The 17,911-nt window shown below is 33.6% G+C and overlaps 1 protein-coding gene across 5 annotated transcripts in view; it reads right to left on the bottom strand.

The window, feature by feature from the left end:
- Positions 1 to 17,911, bottom strand: part of LOC114325841 (fibronectin type-III domain-containing protein 3a) — a 725,050-nt gene that overhangs the window by 18,567 nt on the left and 688,572 nt on the right. For all 5 annotated transcript variants that reach the window (XM_050649163.1, XM_050649164.1, XM_050649165.1 and 2 more), the window contains 5 exons: positions 13,131 to 13,406; positions 9,990 to 10,166; positions 8,354 to 8,600; positions 4,141 to 4,466; positions 1,679 to 1,937 (listed from right to left, as the gene is read on the bottom strand). In XM_050649163.1, coding sequence (XP_050505120.1) covers positions 1,679 to 1,937; positions 4,141 to 4,466; positions 8,354 to 8,600; positions 9,990 to 10,166; positions 13,131 to 13,406 — 1,285 coding nt within the window. The remainder of the gene's footprint in view (positions 1 to 1,678; positions 1,938 to 4,140; positions 4,467 to 8,353; positions 8,601 to 9,989; positions 10,167 to 13,130; positions 13,407 to 17,911) is intronic.

Genomic DNA, 17,911 nt, shown 5'->3' with positions numbered 1-17,911 from the left:
CATTGCTCTAAGCGCACGAAATACATTCCTCATAGAACGCCTATGTTCGTAGTAGACCTAATTAATTTCTAGATGCTGTACCGGGTTAAGGCTATGGGTACATAATTCGCAAATATTTTACGTGTATCCCTACTTTTTCTGTCTTTACACGGCAAATTACATGTAGTAAAATTCACACTGGTATGGATATGTAAACATTACTAGAATGTCATTCTACTTGACAATGTCATCATTCATTTAAAGAGATGGGTTTTGAATGTTCTTGAATAACTGATATTTTTATAATTGCAAATTATTAATTCAGTTAATAAATATGATAAATTTTTCACTAACTATGTATTCAGTGATTGTAGGTAATAATTTATTTGTACAACAAAGACTAATACTCAATCGAGAAAAGAGGAAAAGTGTTAAAGTGATTTTTTAATAATATATTGTTATGGAACGCTTACAATTTTGAACATCTTTAACAACAAAATACTTGGATCACAGAATATATTATCCTGATGTATTCTCTGCTTGGATCTTCCACAAATAATACACAATTATTTATCAAATACACTATACATCAATAATATTTAATCAATAACTCAACATATTCCCGATGCAATGTCAAATATTTAAAATTGTCACTGATTGTCAGTGTCTGACTGACAATATATGCTGACAATATTATATTCGGCTGAGTGCGTTGTAAGACAAAGATAGATTTGGAAAATATTACCACGGCATTGTGTTCATTTTTTTCGAATCCTGAAAAAACCAATAAATATTTTTGAAAAATTTAAACGCAGAATGAAAGACTAAATTATTACCGAGGGCCGAAAGTCCCTTAGAATAAATAAAAAGTTTATTTTGAATGATATATTTGAAATTAAAAATAACACTAAATTTTCTCTTAGTTTTTCACCCCTGTAACTTATTAAAATAAACATTATAGAAGTTCTCAGGGACTTTGGGCCCTCGCTAATAACGTAATCTTTCATTCTGCGTTTAAATTTTTCAAAAATACTTATTAGTTTTCTCAGGATTCGAAAAAAATGAATCCCCATTTGAATAGCATTGCAGCCGGAAATACGTACCGATCCTCTTAAGTCTATCTTGGTACTGGGGGTTGTTACCCCCGATGATGGAGTTGATTAAGTTGAAACACTAATTACCGAAATATATATTTATTTATAACACTATGTACGACAGTAACTAGATGGTGTCGGGATGGATAATGTCTCTACTCTAACCACGTCGGTTTCTGAATAATGAATAATATCTTTCTTTACTTTCTACGTATCTATAAATAAATCGTAATTATTTTTGTTATGATTGACTACACCTGAACGTGACCATGAATTCCTAATAGTAACATAATTGCTGACTCCGTTGTTTTCAAAACGAGTGGCCTATATTGCAGAAGCAATGTCACCCATTTACGTAATGTAAACAGTACATGTAAATAATATTTGTTTGAGACTTCAAAAATTAAATCGATATGGATTACTCTTATTTTTTGGATGCTAATAGAAATCCTGTACAAGTCTTTCCAGGATGAACTGTCCAACAATACTGAATAAAAACGCAACATCAGGTGATACGATTCATACACGATCTCCCATAAAATCTCCACCAAAAAAGTACCTCTAAATTAATCACCTTTTACTTTAGGTTGATTCACAATACTTACCTCATTAGGCGTGTTCCAATATAAGGTAATGGAGGTAGGAGTTGACTCAGATTTCAACGACGTAACAGCAGAAGGAGGTGCTGCAGGTGTTAATGTGGTAGCAACTGGAGAAAATCCGCTGAAACCAGCACTATTACCAGCTTGCACTCTAAAGCAGTAGGAATGAAAAGGGGTCAGACCCTTTACGTCATAGTTCAGTTGAGAGCCTTGGTAGACACTGGAGAATTTATCTTCACTTAAGTCAGGACTCATTTCTAGTCTGTAAAAATCCATAATTAATCCATATTACTTTTGTTGTTGTTGTTTGTTTGGGATATTATCACGTTATTGATATTTTATAATAAGTAAAAGCCTAAAAAGTTTTTAAACCACGACGAGTAATTCAAATTTACCGAGCCGTAATGCTTGTTTGTAATTGGTCCAATCTCAGACAAGTTTACTCCACTGTTATGAAGTTTTGACATTAATGAAATTTATCAAATTTTGACACTATGTATTGGCATTTCAAGGTTAATTATGGTATATCTGCAATTTTTTGTGTTTTCTTCGTTATTATTTTAATTTTTAGATTTTTAGGATGCTTTTATATAAACGTCATACGTTTTTAAAACTCTTTAGTGATGTATTAGTATAATATAGTAGTTATGGATTACAGCCGAAGACCGATATGACCAACAAAAAAGAAAACGTATTTGGTGATTTTTCTAGTGACTTTCTTGGGTTGAATTTGTCTTTTTAGTTTACTCCTCCTGGTTTAAAAACAAACCATAGGAATATATAACGACTTTTTAAATACTTTCTGTCTATAATTTATTTTATTAGTGAAAAACCACCAATGAAATGTTTTAGTCAATATAAGACAAATTCTGCTAAACAAACGAGTAAAAAAGATAAAAAACAAATAATTTATAACAGTAACTCTCCCAATGTTTTGTTGATCTATCTCTAGGAAGGAACCTCATTGTCGTGAGATTATCGACTAAATATCATAAATTTTCACTTAGAAGCATTCATTTTTAGACTTATTTCTCTTCCTGTGTTTGCGCAATCCAATTACTCTTGAAGGACCTGGAAACTATAGCATAAAATAACAGTGTCGTCAGCGTATAAGATTATTGATCAGTTCACCACTGGGGAAAGCACTAGAGCACTGATCCGGTCCTCTTGTAACATTTTTAAGAGATCACCTTGAATGTTGTTTGGTCCAGTTACTTTCTTGGTTTTTGCTGATTTTATTGCATGAAGAACTTCAGATTTTAAAGGTTCAGTCAGGTCCTTCTTGATTTACATTGCTCCTGCCATCCTGCCTCATTTACATTTGGCCTGCCATCTTGGAACAATTCAGTTATATAATTGCTCCATGTTCCTGCATTATCTACTAGAGTATTGATGGTTTTCTTATTATACAGGCCAACCACTTCACGAATTTTCTTGTGCTTATTGAACACAGCACGTTTCTTTGCTAATTTTTCCATTTCTGAACATCGATCCGTCATCCACTTTTCTTAAGCCGCTCGATTTTTTTTTATTTCTCTTTGTTTTCTTTGTTTCATAAGGTCTAGTATTTCTTCTGTCGTCCATTGATATTTCTTGAATGTATTATACTACAAGCACAATAAAGATACACTAAATGCTCTGATCGACCCCTGAGCGTCAAATTGTGTCCTAGTCTAATATCCCAATTTATATTGGAAAAAAGACAATGAAAAAAAAAATGAAAAATAAAAAATAAATAAAAAAAATGATAAAAAGAATAAATAAATAAGTAAATAAATAAAAAAAAGATTTAATAAAAATCACAACGAAAGGAAATAATTCCAAATAGAAATAAAAATCGTTGAAAAATTAGATATAGGTATATAAAACAGTTCTTTGTAAAATTGGAGCAGGATTGTGATTGGATACCTACCTAAACAAACCAATAGAAAACAGGAAGCACTCCTTTAGAGCTTCTGCATAAATAATACAAATAATTACAAAAAGGTAAGATGGCGAATGGACATTGACTCCGAAGCCAATAATGCTCAACACACACACACAATAAAGATGCACTAGAAATAAACAAACCAAGACAAATTGAATGTTAAAAGGAGCACTCCCAAATCAAAATTAACAATGTAATACATTGTAAATTCCAAATCATGATCTACAAAGTTTATATATTGTAAATCATGATACGGGAGTGCTCCTCGTAATCTTGGTTTGTTTATTTCTATGCATCTTTATTGTGATTTTAGTATAGTTACATAGAATGGATCTTCAGTACCTATATTCTTATATTTCTAATCACTAATCACTGATAATATAATACTATACTGATTTCTAGATACTGAATGCGAAGTGCCTTTGAGAAACATCAATAAGCACCATTTGCTAAGAAGCCACACAGAGAAGAAACTGTAAACAATTTAATAAAATAAATGCATTGTAGAAAAGAAAATTACACAAACATAAATACGTACCTATATTCACTGATGGGCGCCCCATTAGACACAGGTTCCGTCCAGTCGACATAAACATGGAAAGGACTCTTGCACTGAATTTGTGGCAACTCTGGTGCACATGGAGGTGCGGCACCACTGGTGATCTTCAAAACGTCCGACCATGATCCAGGCCCTATTCTATTAACAGCCCGAACCTGGAAGGAATATTCACAGCCAGGACTCAAGGTGTTAACTGAGCATTCGGTCTCTTTGTTTTTATGGACAAGAGTTTGGGCGTTGTCTGGAGTTGTCATTTCTACTTCATAGTCAAGAATAGGTGCTCCTCCGTTGTAATCTGGTTCCACCTAAAATGCAGATATTCATTTTGATGTATTGAAAGACTTCCTTTGAGACCTGGAAGATATCAAACTTATTTTGTTGATATATCATACTTCTATGGAAGGTTTTGGGCACTTCAGTTCCGTGATTTTCATTTAATGTCAGAGATGTATATAATATGTAGTAAGATTTTATTGTCTTAGGGTTCTTTCAAAATTGCTAAAGCATACTTGTATTAGTTAATATTTTATATAATTATCTCTAAATAATTATTTTATACAATAATTATTTAAATACAATTATTGTATTATCTGTTTTCTGATCTTTATCTTCTGATCTTTATCAGATTTAAATTATTGTTGCTAGTTGCAAAGAAAGATTTATATCTGATTTTTTAACAAATAAATTTAAATAAATCCATTTTTTAGCATATTTTAATATACAATCTAAAATAATTTATTTTATAATATATAGCCTTTCAAGATATGTTATTTGAAACATAAAATATTTAAATAATAATTATCGACAGTTTTTATTTCGTGACTTACTTATATAATGTTTTAACATTTTGCAAATTCCTATTGCAGTATGTTAAAGTTATATGTTAAAATTCTTATTAAACAGTTACATGTTTTGCATTCTATATTTGAAATACAGGGTCTCCAGAAACTCTACCGAAAAACGAAGACAGGAGATCCCTCAGATAATTTTAAGACAATTTAACCCAATTCACCTAGTCCGAAAAGGCTTCCTAAGGGAGAGCTAGAGCTCTTTGAAGATGGCGTCATGTAATTAGTTTTTTTTTAAATCCTTCCAGAACGCTTCTATTCAGAAAAACGAAAATTTTTGTGCATATTTACTTTCCAGAAATGAATGGATTCCATCCATTGTGGATTTCTAGTACCGGTCATAGGCGTCCGTTTTGGGTAGGGCAACGGTTATTTTATCGCATAGCTTTTTGTCTTTAACTTTTTTGAGCATTTTTGACAGTGGATTATTAAATTGTGAGGTATTCTAGTACTAAAGGGTACCATTGTTTAAGTCGGTAGGACACACCGTTTTCTAGAAAAATCGATTTGAAAATTTTTCGTTTATCGAATTTGAAAAAAAAATGAAAAAAATTTTCAAAAGAAAAAACGATGTATTTCACCAATTTAAAGCAAGAGTAACTTTTAGTACTCGATTACCTCATAATTTAATAATCTAGTGTCAAAAATGCTTAAAAAGTAAAGACAACATACCTTTCATTTTTAGAATACCTCACAATTTAATAAATCAGAGTCAAAAATGCTTAAAAATTAAAGACAAGAAAATTATGCTCTAAAATAACTGTTGACCTACCCAAAACGGACGCCTATGACCGGTAGTATAGTAGAAATTCGCAATTATTGAAATCGATTCATATCTGGAATATAAATAAATGTACCAGTTTTCGGTTTTCTAAATAGTTTTTTTTTTAATTTTTTTTAATTCAAAAAACGAAAAATTTTCAATTGATTTTTCTCTAGAAAACAGTGTATCCTATCGACTTAACAAGCGAGAGTACCTTTCATTTTTAGAATACCTCACAATTTAATAAATCAGAGTCAAAAATTCTTAAAAATTAAAGACAAAAAAGTTACGCGATAAAATAACCGTTGCCCTACCCAAAACGGACGCCTATGATCGGTACTAGAAATTCGCAATGGATGGAATAGATCTCTGGAAGATAAATACGCGTACCAATTTTTGTTTTTATAAATAGAAGCGTTCTGGAGGTATTTAAGAAAAACTAATTACAAGACGCCATCTTCAAAGACCTCTAGCTCCCTTAGGAAGCATTTTCGGACCTGGTAAATTGGGTTGAATTGTCTTAAAATTATCTGAAGAATCTTCTGTCTTCGTTTGTCGGTAGAGTTTCTGGACACCCTGTATAATGTTTCAACATTTTCCAAATTCTTGTTGCAGTATTTAGTTACATGTTTTGCATTTTATATTTGAAATATAATATTTCGGTCACTGTGTTTTCATATTCATTATCCTAGACAGGGGACATAAGGGATGCAATATTCGTGTGCATGTCTCAAAAGCAGTATATTTATCGCAGTATCCAAAAATTTTACAGCTAGAAGAGAACAATGTAGCAACATTTATAGGATAACGAGGAACATATTTTATAGGAGCTGAAAACATAGGAACAAACTCAAACTAAAGAATATTTAACAACGATATGAGCAGTTTGAAACCTTTGAATATTAATTGTAATTGGCGGAAAATCTCATGAACCTCTAAAATGCGCATGCCCGCAAAAAAATGAATGCTAAAAACATTATTTGCACGAGTCAGATCTACATCTAGTGTAAGGTATAGTTCATATTTATGAACTGCAAAATTTTACGTTTTAATTCTGCATTAGATAGGATGCTGGTGGATTAAGGTATAATTTAATAAAACTAGGGAAAGCAATTTCATTGTCTGTAGAAAACAACATTGTTCGTTTTCACGTGGTGTCAAGGTTCTATTTCGAGTTGAGAGCTGATGATAAAGAAATATGCATAGAATTGACCCAGACCAGTTGGAATGTTCAAAATATACCATTATAATCATGGATACCAAACTGAATTGTATCCTTGATAACTTTAAGAACGAATCAGCAACACTATTTGCCCTCTTATTAAATATAAACTGCATGTCACTTTTTGGAGAAGGTTAAGTGCTCCGAATCTTTGGTTAGGTTAGGATAGGTGTTAAGTCTTAGAACAGAATATCATGTTAACCAGACGTTACTTAAAAAATTACGTTTGGATAAACCCAAGTAAGAGTTTGGAAACGATCGTTGGAGTTATATAATATCACTTTACAATAGGGCTTTTCAACAACAGTCATTTGTTTCGAGCTTCTGTCATATATTGTATATCTGTGTATATTAATATTATATACAGATTATACAACATATGACAGAAGCTCGAAACAAAAGACAATCGATGAAAAGTCCTATCAGTTTTGAATTATTGTGATTCATGACCACTTACACATAAAGATTTATTTAACTCTTCAAATTTAATCTTGCCCTTTTACAGGAATATTGTAGCAACAATAACCAGAGTAATAACTGAAATAGTGCAGTCAAAGCGTACTAGAATGACGTGAATACGCCGGGAACGAAGGTAGACAAAACATTCGTAATAAATACTAAAGTTTCACAATATTGTGAAGTGCAAAACATCGTCAAATAGGGTAGATATTTCAACGGAACAAACACTAATGAAGAGCTACAAAAGCTCTAATGGTATTCTGAAACATTTGCAAGAAAAAATTGAAGATGTAACATATGCGAAGAGCAAGATATCGTCAGGTGAGACAGATAAAACAAGAGTAAATAATATTAATGAAAGCAGACGAGACAGGTACAAGTTCTCTAAGACTATTAAAGATGTAACTAATAGTATTTCTTTGAAGAATTACTACAACACGTGCGAGTACATTAACAGTAATAAGTGGAAGCTGCAAAAACCTTATACAAGAAATACACATATACCAAATACTATAGACTATAATACATACAACTCTTGACATTTCCCATTAATTTTGAGAAAGCAAAAAATAGCGCCATCCAGCGGTATGAGTAGGATAACCAGAGCAATCTAACCTACATTTATAAAATTGCTTTATTATTGTTTTTGTATAAGTGTTTGAACTATTTTTTATTTAATTTAATTTGGCAAAATTAGCTCGTTATTCAAAAATTTATAAAATTAAATTTGAATGTTTACGTCAAATTTTACGTTGTCAAAACGTAGTTTAACTCAAGCCGACAGTGGCGCTAGTGGCAACGTGCTTCCAGACTTCTGTGGAAGTTGGATGTATTAGTATTTGCATACACTATCCTATTTTATTGACCTAATAAAATCTTATTATTTAATAGTACACTTACCCATCGAATAGAAACAGAATTAGCTAATGGTTTTCCTACGACCCTAAGTTGCGAACACTGACCAGGACTAACAGCATCCGTAGTTACTGTACAAGGATCTGAAAAGTTGCTAACTCCACCGGCACTGATACAACTCACTCTGAGTTGATAAGTAGTTCCTGGTGTCAGTTTATCACAGACTGCTTCCGTTTCTAGGCCCTTATGGACAATTTCATAGCCACTACCCGAATTTAACTCTAAAATGTACCTAAAACAGAAAAATTTCGTTATGATCGAAGTCAAACAATAAGGCTTGCACGCAATTTTCCCCTTGTTGCCATATTTTAAATGTGAAAAAATATATAGGGAATAATCAGATTTTCTTGACATGCCATGAAGTGGTGAAGTAATAATACTAACTGACGGTTGTCATAATATTGGAGGTTAAATATAATGTCAAAATATTGTTTTCAAATTATAATCTGGGAAGACGAAATAGAAATATATTATTGTTTATACAGTTCAATTAATATATCCAATAATTTGAATCAAAATCAAATCGAGAAACTAAAGTAACAGAACTTAGTGTGTAGGCAGTTTCGTGGGATAGTTTATATTTGAACAGACTTCACATGTATTGACACTTGTAGTGCAGATAGTTATCTTTGTTTCACACTCTTAAATGCAAAGAGAAACAGTGTAGTCGGTAACTGCTGTGGTAAATACATAATTATATGTTTTTTATTTGGCAACAGCGCTTTCCTGCTAAACCTGACGGTAGCAAAAAACTAAAATATGAGAAAAAATTTGTTGAATTTGTTTGCCGTCAAGCTTATACCGGTGCGGTGGGTTATGATGTCATTAAATCTATGACGTGCACGCCTAATTGTTTGACTTTTAGTTTACCAAAACAATTTTTTATAATTTACTACTTAATAACCGTATACCACGCGCTTTTTCACAATTAGTCAATTATTTACGATATGAATTGGCAGAGTATAATACACATGCTGCTATCTCTTTCGTGAGAGCATCACTTATGAATTATCCTTAGAGTAATCAACATTGACTTTAGAAGGAGTCTTGTTTGAGTCTAAAAGTTTTAGCGTTACGGGCAAATTTGGGAGTTTTCTCAAAATGACCGAGAATTTTCCATATGAATATTCATTGGACCAAAGCTGACATGTTTGACTATCGTCAGTTTGTTTATAATGTCCAAAAGTATTCAAAACTTGGGAAAGAAGTTTTTCTCGTCATAAAAACTAGGTGCCATTCGTCTGTGATATCCTGATAATTATTCGTTACAGCCTTTAACATATCTACACAAAATGGCGCCCAACGTGTGAGGCTTTATAAACACATATAATGGCGCCCAACTAAGCCCCAAAATAGAAGGCTGTAAAATATTTTGACGAATTGACTTACAAAACTGATAATGAGTAAGAATGTCTTTAAGTCTCTTTTAATAATTACATCGTTTTATTTTAAGATTGCAGGCATTCCTTCTGCCAATGTGGATACCACTCCAATCATCAGGTACCTTTCGTAGTGAGTGGTAAAACAGTTAAAAACAAATATTTATAATCGAAGAAAAAGCAGAAAAATTCTTTTATATGGAGTATTCAAAACTTAATTGCATTAAAAAAATTAATCTTACATGGTTATTTCAGATCCTCCAGTATTATTAGGTGGTTCCCACTTCAGTTTGAAAGAGTGTGCGTGTATCCTTCCTTTAACTACAGGTTTTGATGGTCTAGAAGGTTTGTCGGGCAAGGTGCTATAAGTCACTTCTTCCGACCAGGGTGATGTCCCACTTTCGTTTTTTGACCTTAACCTAAACAAAAATTTAGTCCTATTAAAAACAGCTCTTATCCTAAAATGAATTAACTCTATCGATATTAGTTTATGATTCACCCTAGCAAATATACTTTTCGCACGTTTTGTACTTTATTTGAAATCGATATCGAGCGTCGATACACCGTTATCACGATCCGAATATTAGCCAATATCGAATGAGAACAAATGCCGAGGTCATACAGATGTATAGGGCTAGCGACTTAGTCCACGAAATTAAATGTCAACGTATAAGATGGGCAGGCCATGCTCATAGACTCTGTAATAACCGCCTTGCTAAATAAATCTGGGAGGAAGCCCAGTCAGAAAGAAAACCCGTAGAAACGTCCACGAATGAGACGGAGAGATAACATAATCGACGGCCGAAAGGTAAAAGGTTGTAACCCACAAATCAACTTTTTTCAGGAAGTAGAAAAAACGTTCCATTTAAGTAATTTTATGAGGAATTAACCAAATAAGTTTTTTCATTAATTTGTAGATCAATAAATTCATCTATAAATTAATGTAGAATTGTAAATATTTTAACTTAATTTTTAAGACTCCTGTATATATTTTTCCTCTTAATTATTATTACGAAAACGAAATAAGAGTCTCACGCATCCGAACACATGTGCGGATTGGCTTGGGGATTTGAAATCGGAGTTATCAAAGACGCAAGATGAGCAAGTAGCCGCCTTGACTAATTTTAATAGTTTTCGTTTATTGGGAAAAAGTCGGTACATACTTTGATCCAATCTTAATAGGTTAAAACGGAAAAAGGAGATTAGAGGTATTAAGAGAATTTGTTTTAGCGTAGGGTTGTATAGTCAGTCGATTTTGAGATTCTGAGGAAAGACGTTGTATTTTGCAATAATCGAAAGGACGAAGTTTAAGACGTACTTATATATTGACAAGCCGGTCATATATTAAGTAGATAAACGCGATTATTTCAAAGACAGTTTCTTTTGTGAGAACTCGTAAAATTTTAGTCGCAATTACACAAACACTTTTACATTTCGTCAATTTAATAGTATCAATAATTTAGTTATCTATTTTATTAATTAAAACTGTTATACATCACACGGACTTTTATTACGATTGTCTTTAACGAATCCCACATTAATGCAAAAAATTATTCGGTTAATTCCTCATAAAATAACTTAAATTGAGTGTTTTTTCTACTTCCGGAAAAAAGTTGATTTGTGGGTTACAACCTTTTACCTTTCAACCGTCGCTATGATCAGATTTAAGAACAATGGGGCTACCCACTGACCCAACTATCATGGACGACCGTTTTAGATGGAAGTGAGTTGTGCAGTCAGGAAAAACCACCCAGGGTTGTAGTGCGTAGAAGAAGAATACATCTTTGGAATACCTACAAGATAAATCTTTGGACTTGACGCCTTAACTCTGCCATTCACTTCTGGCATCTACTGTGCTATTATTTATCAAATAAATTCTTGAGCAAAAGCTCTCTCAAAAAGTAAAAGTTTCAATTCAATTTCAATTTTCAATTCTAACCAAAATTTACAATTTTAACTAGATATAATAATATTGTACAGAAAGACACCTAGATGTGAAAACATATGTGTGTGTCTATTGGGACCGTGCAAGTTCGGCAAAGCGACCTCTATTTCTACGCTCTGTACTTTTATTCGCACTTTTAATTATATTGGCCAATTATATTAGTCCTGGTTGCTGGATAATTGTCAAGGCCATAGTCCAAAAAAATAATAAGAAGAAAAAATAAGATGCAGGTTATGTTATGCAAACATAAACAATTGTATGTAGTAAATAAAATTAGTTATTAAAATGCAGTACTGCAAGCAAAATACAATTAATTAAATTTACCTTTATATAATAATTGCATATCATATCAGTATTGTGGAGCAATATATAATTTTTCTGCTTCAATGACAGAAGGTATGAAATATACGTCAATTTGACAATTTCAATTGACAATATGAATTATTTAAGATAGTTGCAATATTTCTCCGCGACTCGCGCACGGTCGTTTCTCGTTTCCCTTCCAATTACTTGCACACCGCGAATAGAAAAATCCTAAGTAAATATAAATCATTAGTTATAAACAAACATAGCATTAGTTACAATTACATAGTTATAAAAAATATTTGAGAATCAAAATATTTATGAACTTAAGTTAAAACTAAGTACCTAAACAACATATCTAAAAATATGTAAAAAAAAACAACTTACAGGTATTAAGAATTCCAAATTAAAAAAAAATCAGGATTTACAATTCAAATTGTGTTTTTTTTTTTCAGTAATACAATCAACTACTTTTTTATTAAACTTTTTTATTGATTTCATTTCTTTTATTTTGTTCGGTAGTAAATTATAATACTTGGGTGCCCTAAAAATCACAGAATGCTGGCTTATTCCTCGACTTAACTGTGATAATACTAGGTCCTTTTTGATGTTACCCCTAGTTTGGTAATTATGTTCTATTAGTGATAATTCTATAGTTTAAATGATAATTCTATTTCATTCCTATAAGACACACTATAAAGCAAGTGTCGAATGTTAGGATACCAATGTATGATACTGGAAGCAGACCATTGAAGTAGAAGCAGAAAATTAAACAAATCTTAAGTATTGAGTAAAAATATCAGAGACTGGACCGGAATAAGATGAGCAGAACAACTGTTTAGAATAGCTCAAGACAGAGAGAGGGCTTTGCAGTGTTATCGCTTACTTGTCTAATTAGGAGGACTTAATAAGACAAGCAAAGAAGAAGAAGAAAATAATGAGAATGCTTAGATAGATGAATGGGGTACTCAAAATAATAAAACAACAATTGGAAATATTACAGGAACTCGATAAATACCTCGAATCATAGATTCAGTAAATGGTTTAAATTTCTTTTTGGCAAAAATTAAAGTATAAACTCTCTTATATTCCTATTCCCTATTCAATAATATTCTATATTCTCGATTAAACTTACCTGAAAGCGTAACTACTGCATTCTCTTAGATTCCTGCAGATGTGTTGATTTTCATTGCCTAGGTAGACATTCAAGAAACCGTACTTGTTGTCAACATCATTCATTTGTAAGATAAATTCATCATCTTTTGGTCGACGTTGCCATAGAAGATGTAACGATTGGACGTTTGCTTCATGCAACGTCGGTGTATTAGGCTGGGTAGGTGGATTGTCAAAAGTACTATACGCTATGCAATCAGAGTAAGAACTTTTGCCTACCTCATTTTGAGCTGCTAACCTATAAAAAAAAGAGAGAATTTATTAATATTGGTATAGATTTGCAGGCGTTTGGAGTTAATAAAGCACTACCTAGTATTGTGGTGCCCTATTCAATTATTGGCGGCTACTTCAGCAAATGTTACTCTATTCGCTGATATACTTATTAGTTCTTCACAATGTAAACCCGTCCACCGGGCAAAAAACATTCTAAATACATGGAGAAAGTTCGGTTACAATCATCCTTCATAAAAAAGGAGATACGAAATTTATTTTTGTTGACTTTCCCAAAGCAATTGACACAGTGGAGAGAGTCGCTACCTTAAAAACACTATCAGAATTCAGGATCACATGTGTGAGAAAATTATGCGAAATATACACGAAAATGTAACAACTTTAAACCTTCATTGCATAACCGAGAAAAAAAATTGGCAGAGGGGTGACCCAGGCAAATACTTTTTCGCCAAAAATATAAGTCATGGAGTGCGCATTTAAATGATTAGAGTATGACTCAAAGGGTATTAACATCGATGGAAAGAAACTAAATTATCTTCTATAAGTCGATGACATTGTTCCCATAACACACGACTTCGGATAAGTTGGAGTTATGTTACAACTAGCTTAGTTATGCTGCAACTACAGCAAGTAGTACAGAGAATAGGTTTAAAGACAAACAATGGGAATACAAAAATGACAAATGTAATCTCCAATGAGCTAATACAAATCCATAAATCTCCCCAAAATCGCCTCAGAAGAGTAAGTTTAGGTTGGGCTGTATTCGAAACAATGGAACCTATTTAAAATAAATGTACCAATCCATATAAAAAGGAAAGATTTTAAACAGTGCGTTCTACCAGTCCAGACACAACGAAAAATGGAGAAATCGATGCTTCGAATAAGCTTGAGAAATAGACTAAGAAACGAGCAAGTTCGTAGACGAACCGGAGTTGAAGACATATCCGAACGTACTACACGACAAAAATGGAGAGGGGAGGCTGAATGGACACCACAGGCAGACAATTAAGGCCGAGGAAGATCCCCACGCGATGGACTGACGACCTCAAATTAATTGTGACCAATTGGATACCAAAGGCGCAGAACCGAAATAGATGAAAATATCTGGAGGAGTTTATATTCAGCAATAGACAAATCAAGGCGGATTCACGATGATGATGATTTAGGAGTTAAGAGTCGATGGACGAAGCCCAAGAATTTACCTGTGTTACGACAATGGAATTCAAAACTGAAAAATGATGTAGGTATTCCCGGGTATTTCTAGTAAATACATAACCCTTATAAAAATGATGTGTAGTCAAGATCCGTATAGAGCGGGACATTTAGTATAAAATACTTAAATCGATTTTTAAATGCAGTACCTAGAGACTTGCAACTTTATGCATTATGTTCAGGATGACGTTAGGAAAAAAAGTCTACTATGCAAAAATGGGTGGAAATGCATAACTGCACTCTAAAGTGCAGAAAATGCATCCAAAAGTACATAAACGTGTCAAAATAAGTATATTAAGAACCACATTTTATGATTTAGGGGGCATCTGGACATCGAAGTAAAAAAGCGAAACTAAACAAAAATATCGGAGAGGACCACAAAAAATCAAGTGGTGGATGCTAACAGATGAGAAAGAAGGTCTAGAAAGAAGGAGAAAGCCCTAACACAATTTGGAGAAAAATGACCAATATTATTAGATATTGAAATACTTGGGAAAATGTCAGGAAAGAAGTTTTAGGATAAAGAAACTTGGTGGTGGTCAAATGAAGTACAAGGAAAAATAAAAGAGAAGGGAAAATTATATAAAAAGTGGCAAGAAACCAGATCGGACATAGATCTTCAAAACTATATGGTCGCCAAAAAGGAAGCAAAAGTAGCAGTAGCAAAAGCTAAAGCAGAAGCGTATTCAAACCTATATGATCAAGTTGATACCAGTGAAGGCGAAGCAAAGATATATAAAATAGCCAAACACAGAGCAAAGAAAGCAAGAGATTTTAATCAGATTAGATGTATCCGAGATGAAAATAACAAAATACTAATTCAGGAAAAGGAGGTCAAAAGAGATGGAGCAAGTAAAGATTTGACAGTTTATTAAATTATGAAGAATTTGACAGACAGCCTGTGGAGTTAACGGAGACAGTAACAGCAATGGTTACCAGAATAACAAACGAGGAAGTGGCTCAAGCGCTTCAAAAAATAAAGAAAGGAAAAGCAGTCGGACCAGATGATATTCCTGGGGAAGTATGGAGAGCATTGGGAGAGACAAGAATAAGTTGGCTATAGCAGGTGTATTTAATAGAATTATGGAAGTTGGACAAATGCCAGACGAATGGAGAAGCAGTATATTAGTACCTGTCGACAAAAACAAGGGAGACAGGGCTATAAAACTACTTAGCCACACCATGAAAATATGGGAGAGAGTAATTGATAGACGGATACGTGAAGAAACCGAAATATCCGATAATCAATTTGGCTTTATGCAGGGCAGATCAACAACAGATGCAATTTTCATTGTAAGGTAACTCATGATGGAAAAATACAGAAATAAAGAGACCAACGCTCATATGATATTAATTGATCTTGAGAAAGCATATGATAGGAGTTCCTCGAGAGATTCTGTGGTGGACACTCAATAAGAAAGAAGTCCCTGGCGAATATGTAAAGATTGTGAGAGATATGTATGAGGGAGTAACGACTAGTGTTAGGACAGGTGTGGGAGAGACTGATAAATTTCACGTGAAAGTAGGATTGCACCAAGGCTCGGTGCTTAGTCCTTATTTATTCTCATTAGTTTTGGACCAGATTACAGGGAAACTACAGGGTAGCATTCCGTGGTGCCTAATGTATGCTAATGATGTAGTGTTAGTAGGAAATAGTGAAAAAGACTTAGAATAAAAACTGGAACAGTGGAGACAAGCTCTGGAGGAAAAAGGTTTAAAACATAGTAGGACAAAAACAGAGTATTTGGAATGTTCATTTAACGATGGAGTTAGTAAAAATAAAATGGTATCTTTGGATAGTGAAATGATTGTGAAAAGCAATAGTTTTAAGTACCTAGGATCGGTATTACAGAGTAATGGCGAAATAGATGGAAATGCATGCAGTAGAATTAGGGCTGGATGGATGAAGTGGAAAGAAGCGAGTGGTGTGTTGTGTGACAGAAAAATTCCAATGAAGCTGAAGGGAAAATTCTATAAAACAGCCATAAGACCGGCTATGATTTACGGAACTGAATGTTGGGCAGTGAAAAAGAAAGAGGAACTACGAATGCATGTGGCGGAAATGAGAATGCTTAGATGGATGAGTGGAGTGACAAAGAAGGATAAAGAAATGAGTATATTAGGGGAAGTCTAGGTGTGGCATCAATTGATGCCAAAATGAGAGAGCATAGGTTAAGATGGTTTGGTCATGTTCACCTTCGAGACGTTAATCACCCAATACGAAGAATAGCTGAAGTGTAGATTCCTGGAAGGAGTAGGAGAGGAAGACCAAAGAAGACTTGGGGGGAGACGATAAGGCAGGACATGCTGATAAAGGGGATTAACATTGATATGACCCAAGATAGAATTGTGTGGAGAAATGCAATTAGGGAAGCCCACCCCGCATAGGGATAAGGCAAAGAGAATGATGATGATGATGATTTTTATGATTTAGGGGGGTTTTGGGGTCACTGAACACGAATACGTAATCAGAGCCGACCTCCGAAGCACCTGGTGCTCAGGAACGTCATCTGGACTCTCGATGGTTTTCGGCACTCAATTGACGCAAACAGGTTACTGGGAGGTTTTTGGGATCGTTGAATACGGATACGTCACCAAAACCAGCCGCTGGAGCACCTGGTGCCTAGGGGCACTGCTGAGGAACGTCATCTTCTGGAATTTCGAGGCTTTTCGATACTAAATTGATGCAAATAGATTACTCGGGGGTTTTTGGGGTTGCTGAACACGAATTCATCATCAGAGCCGATCTTCGAAAGCCGAAATTCCAGAAGATAAAATGCATATCATTCATCCTGGGCACTAGGTCCTCCGAGGGTTGGTTTTAATGTCATCTTCGTGTTCAGCAACCCCCAAAAAACGCCCCGAATAATATTGTTTGAATCAATTTAGTATCGAAAACCCTCAAAACTTCAGAAGATGACCTGTGCCTCAGCAGTGCCCCTGAGTACCAGGTGCTTCGGAGGTAGGTTCTTATTAAATACGTATTTGTGTTCAGTGACCCCAAAAACTATTATACTTATTTTGAGATGTTTATGCACTTTTGGAAGGATTTTATTTACTTTAATGTCTAATTATGCATTTCCACTCATTTTTGTATAGTAGAATTTTTTCATGGCATCATCCTGAACACAATGCAAAAAGTTATTTTTTGTGCTAAATGCCCTGGTCTAGCAGTCAGAATGGAACAAAAACTACTTAACACTAAATAGACCTCCAGAAATTTATGATTGTGAGAACTGGGTAGTAACAAAGAATATGAAGACCAAAAGAAAAATATGTCTCAAGGGAAAAATGTAAAAT

This window comes from Diabrotica virgifera, chromosome 4, assembly GCF_917563875.1.
Source record: "Diabrotica virgifera virgifera chromosome 4, PGI_DIABVI_V3a".
Lineage (NCBI taxonomy): Eukaryota > Metazoa > Arthropoda > Insecta > Coleoptera > Chrysomelidae > Diabrotica > Diabrotica virgifera.
This window is presented reverse-complemented; position numbering and strand designations above follow the sequence as displayed.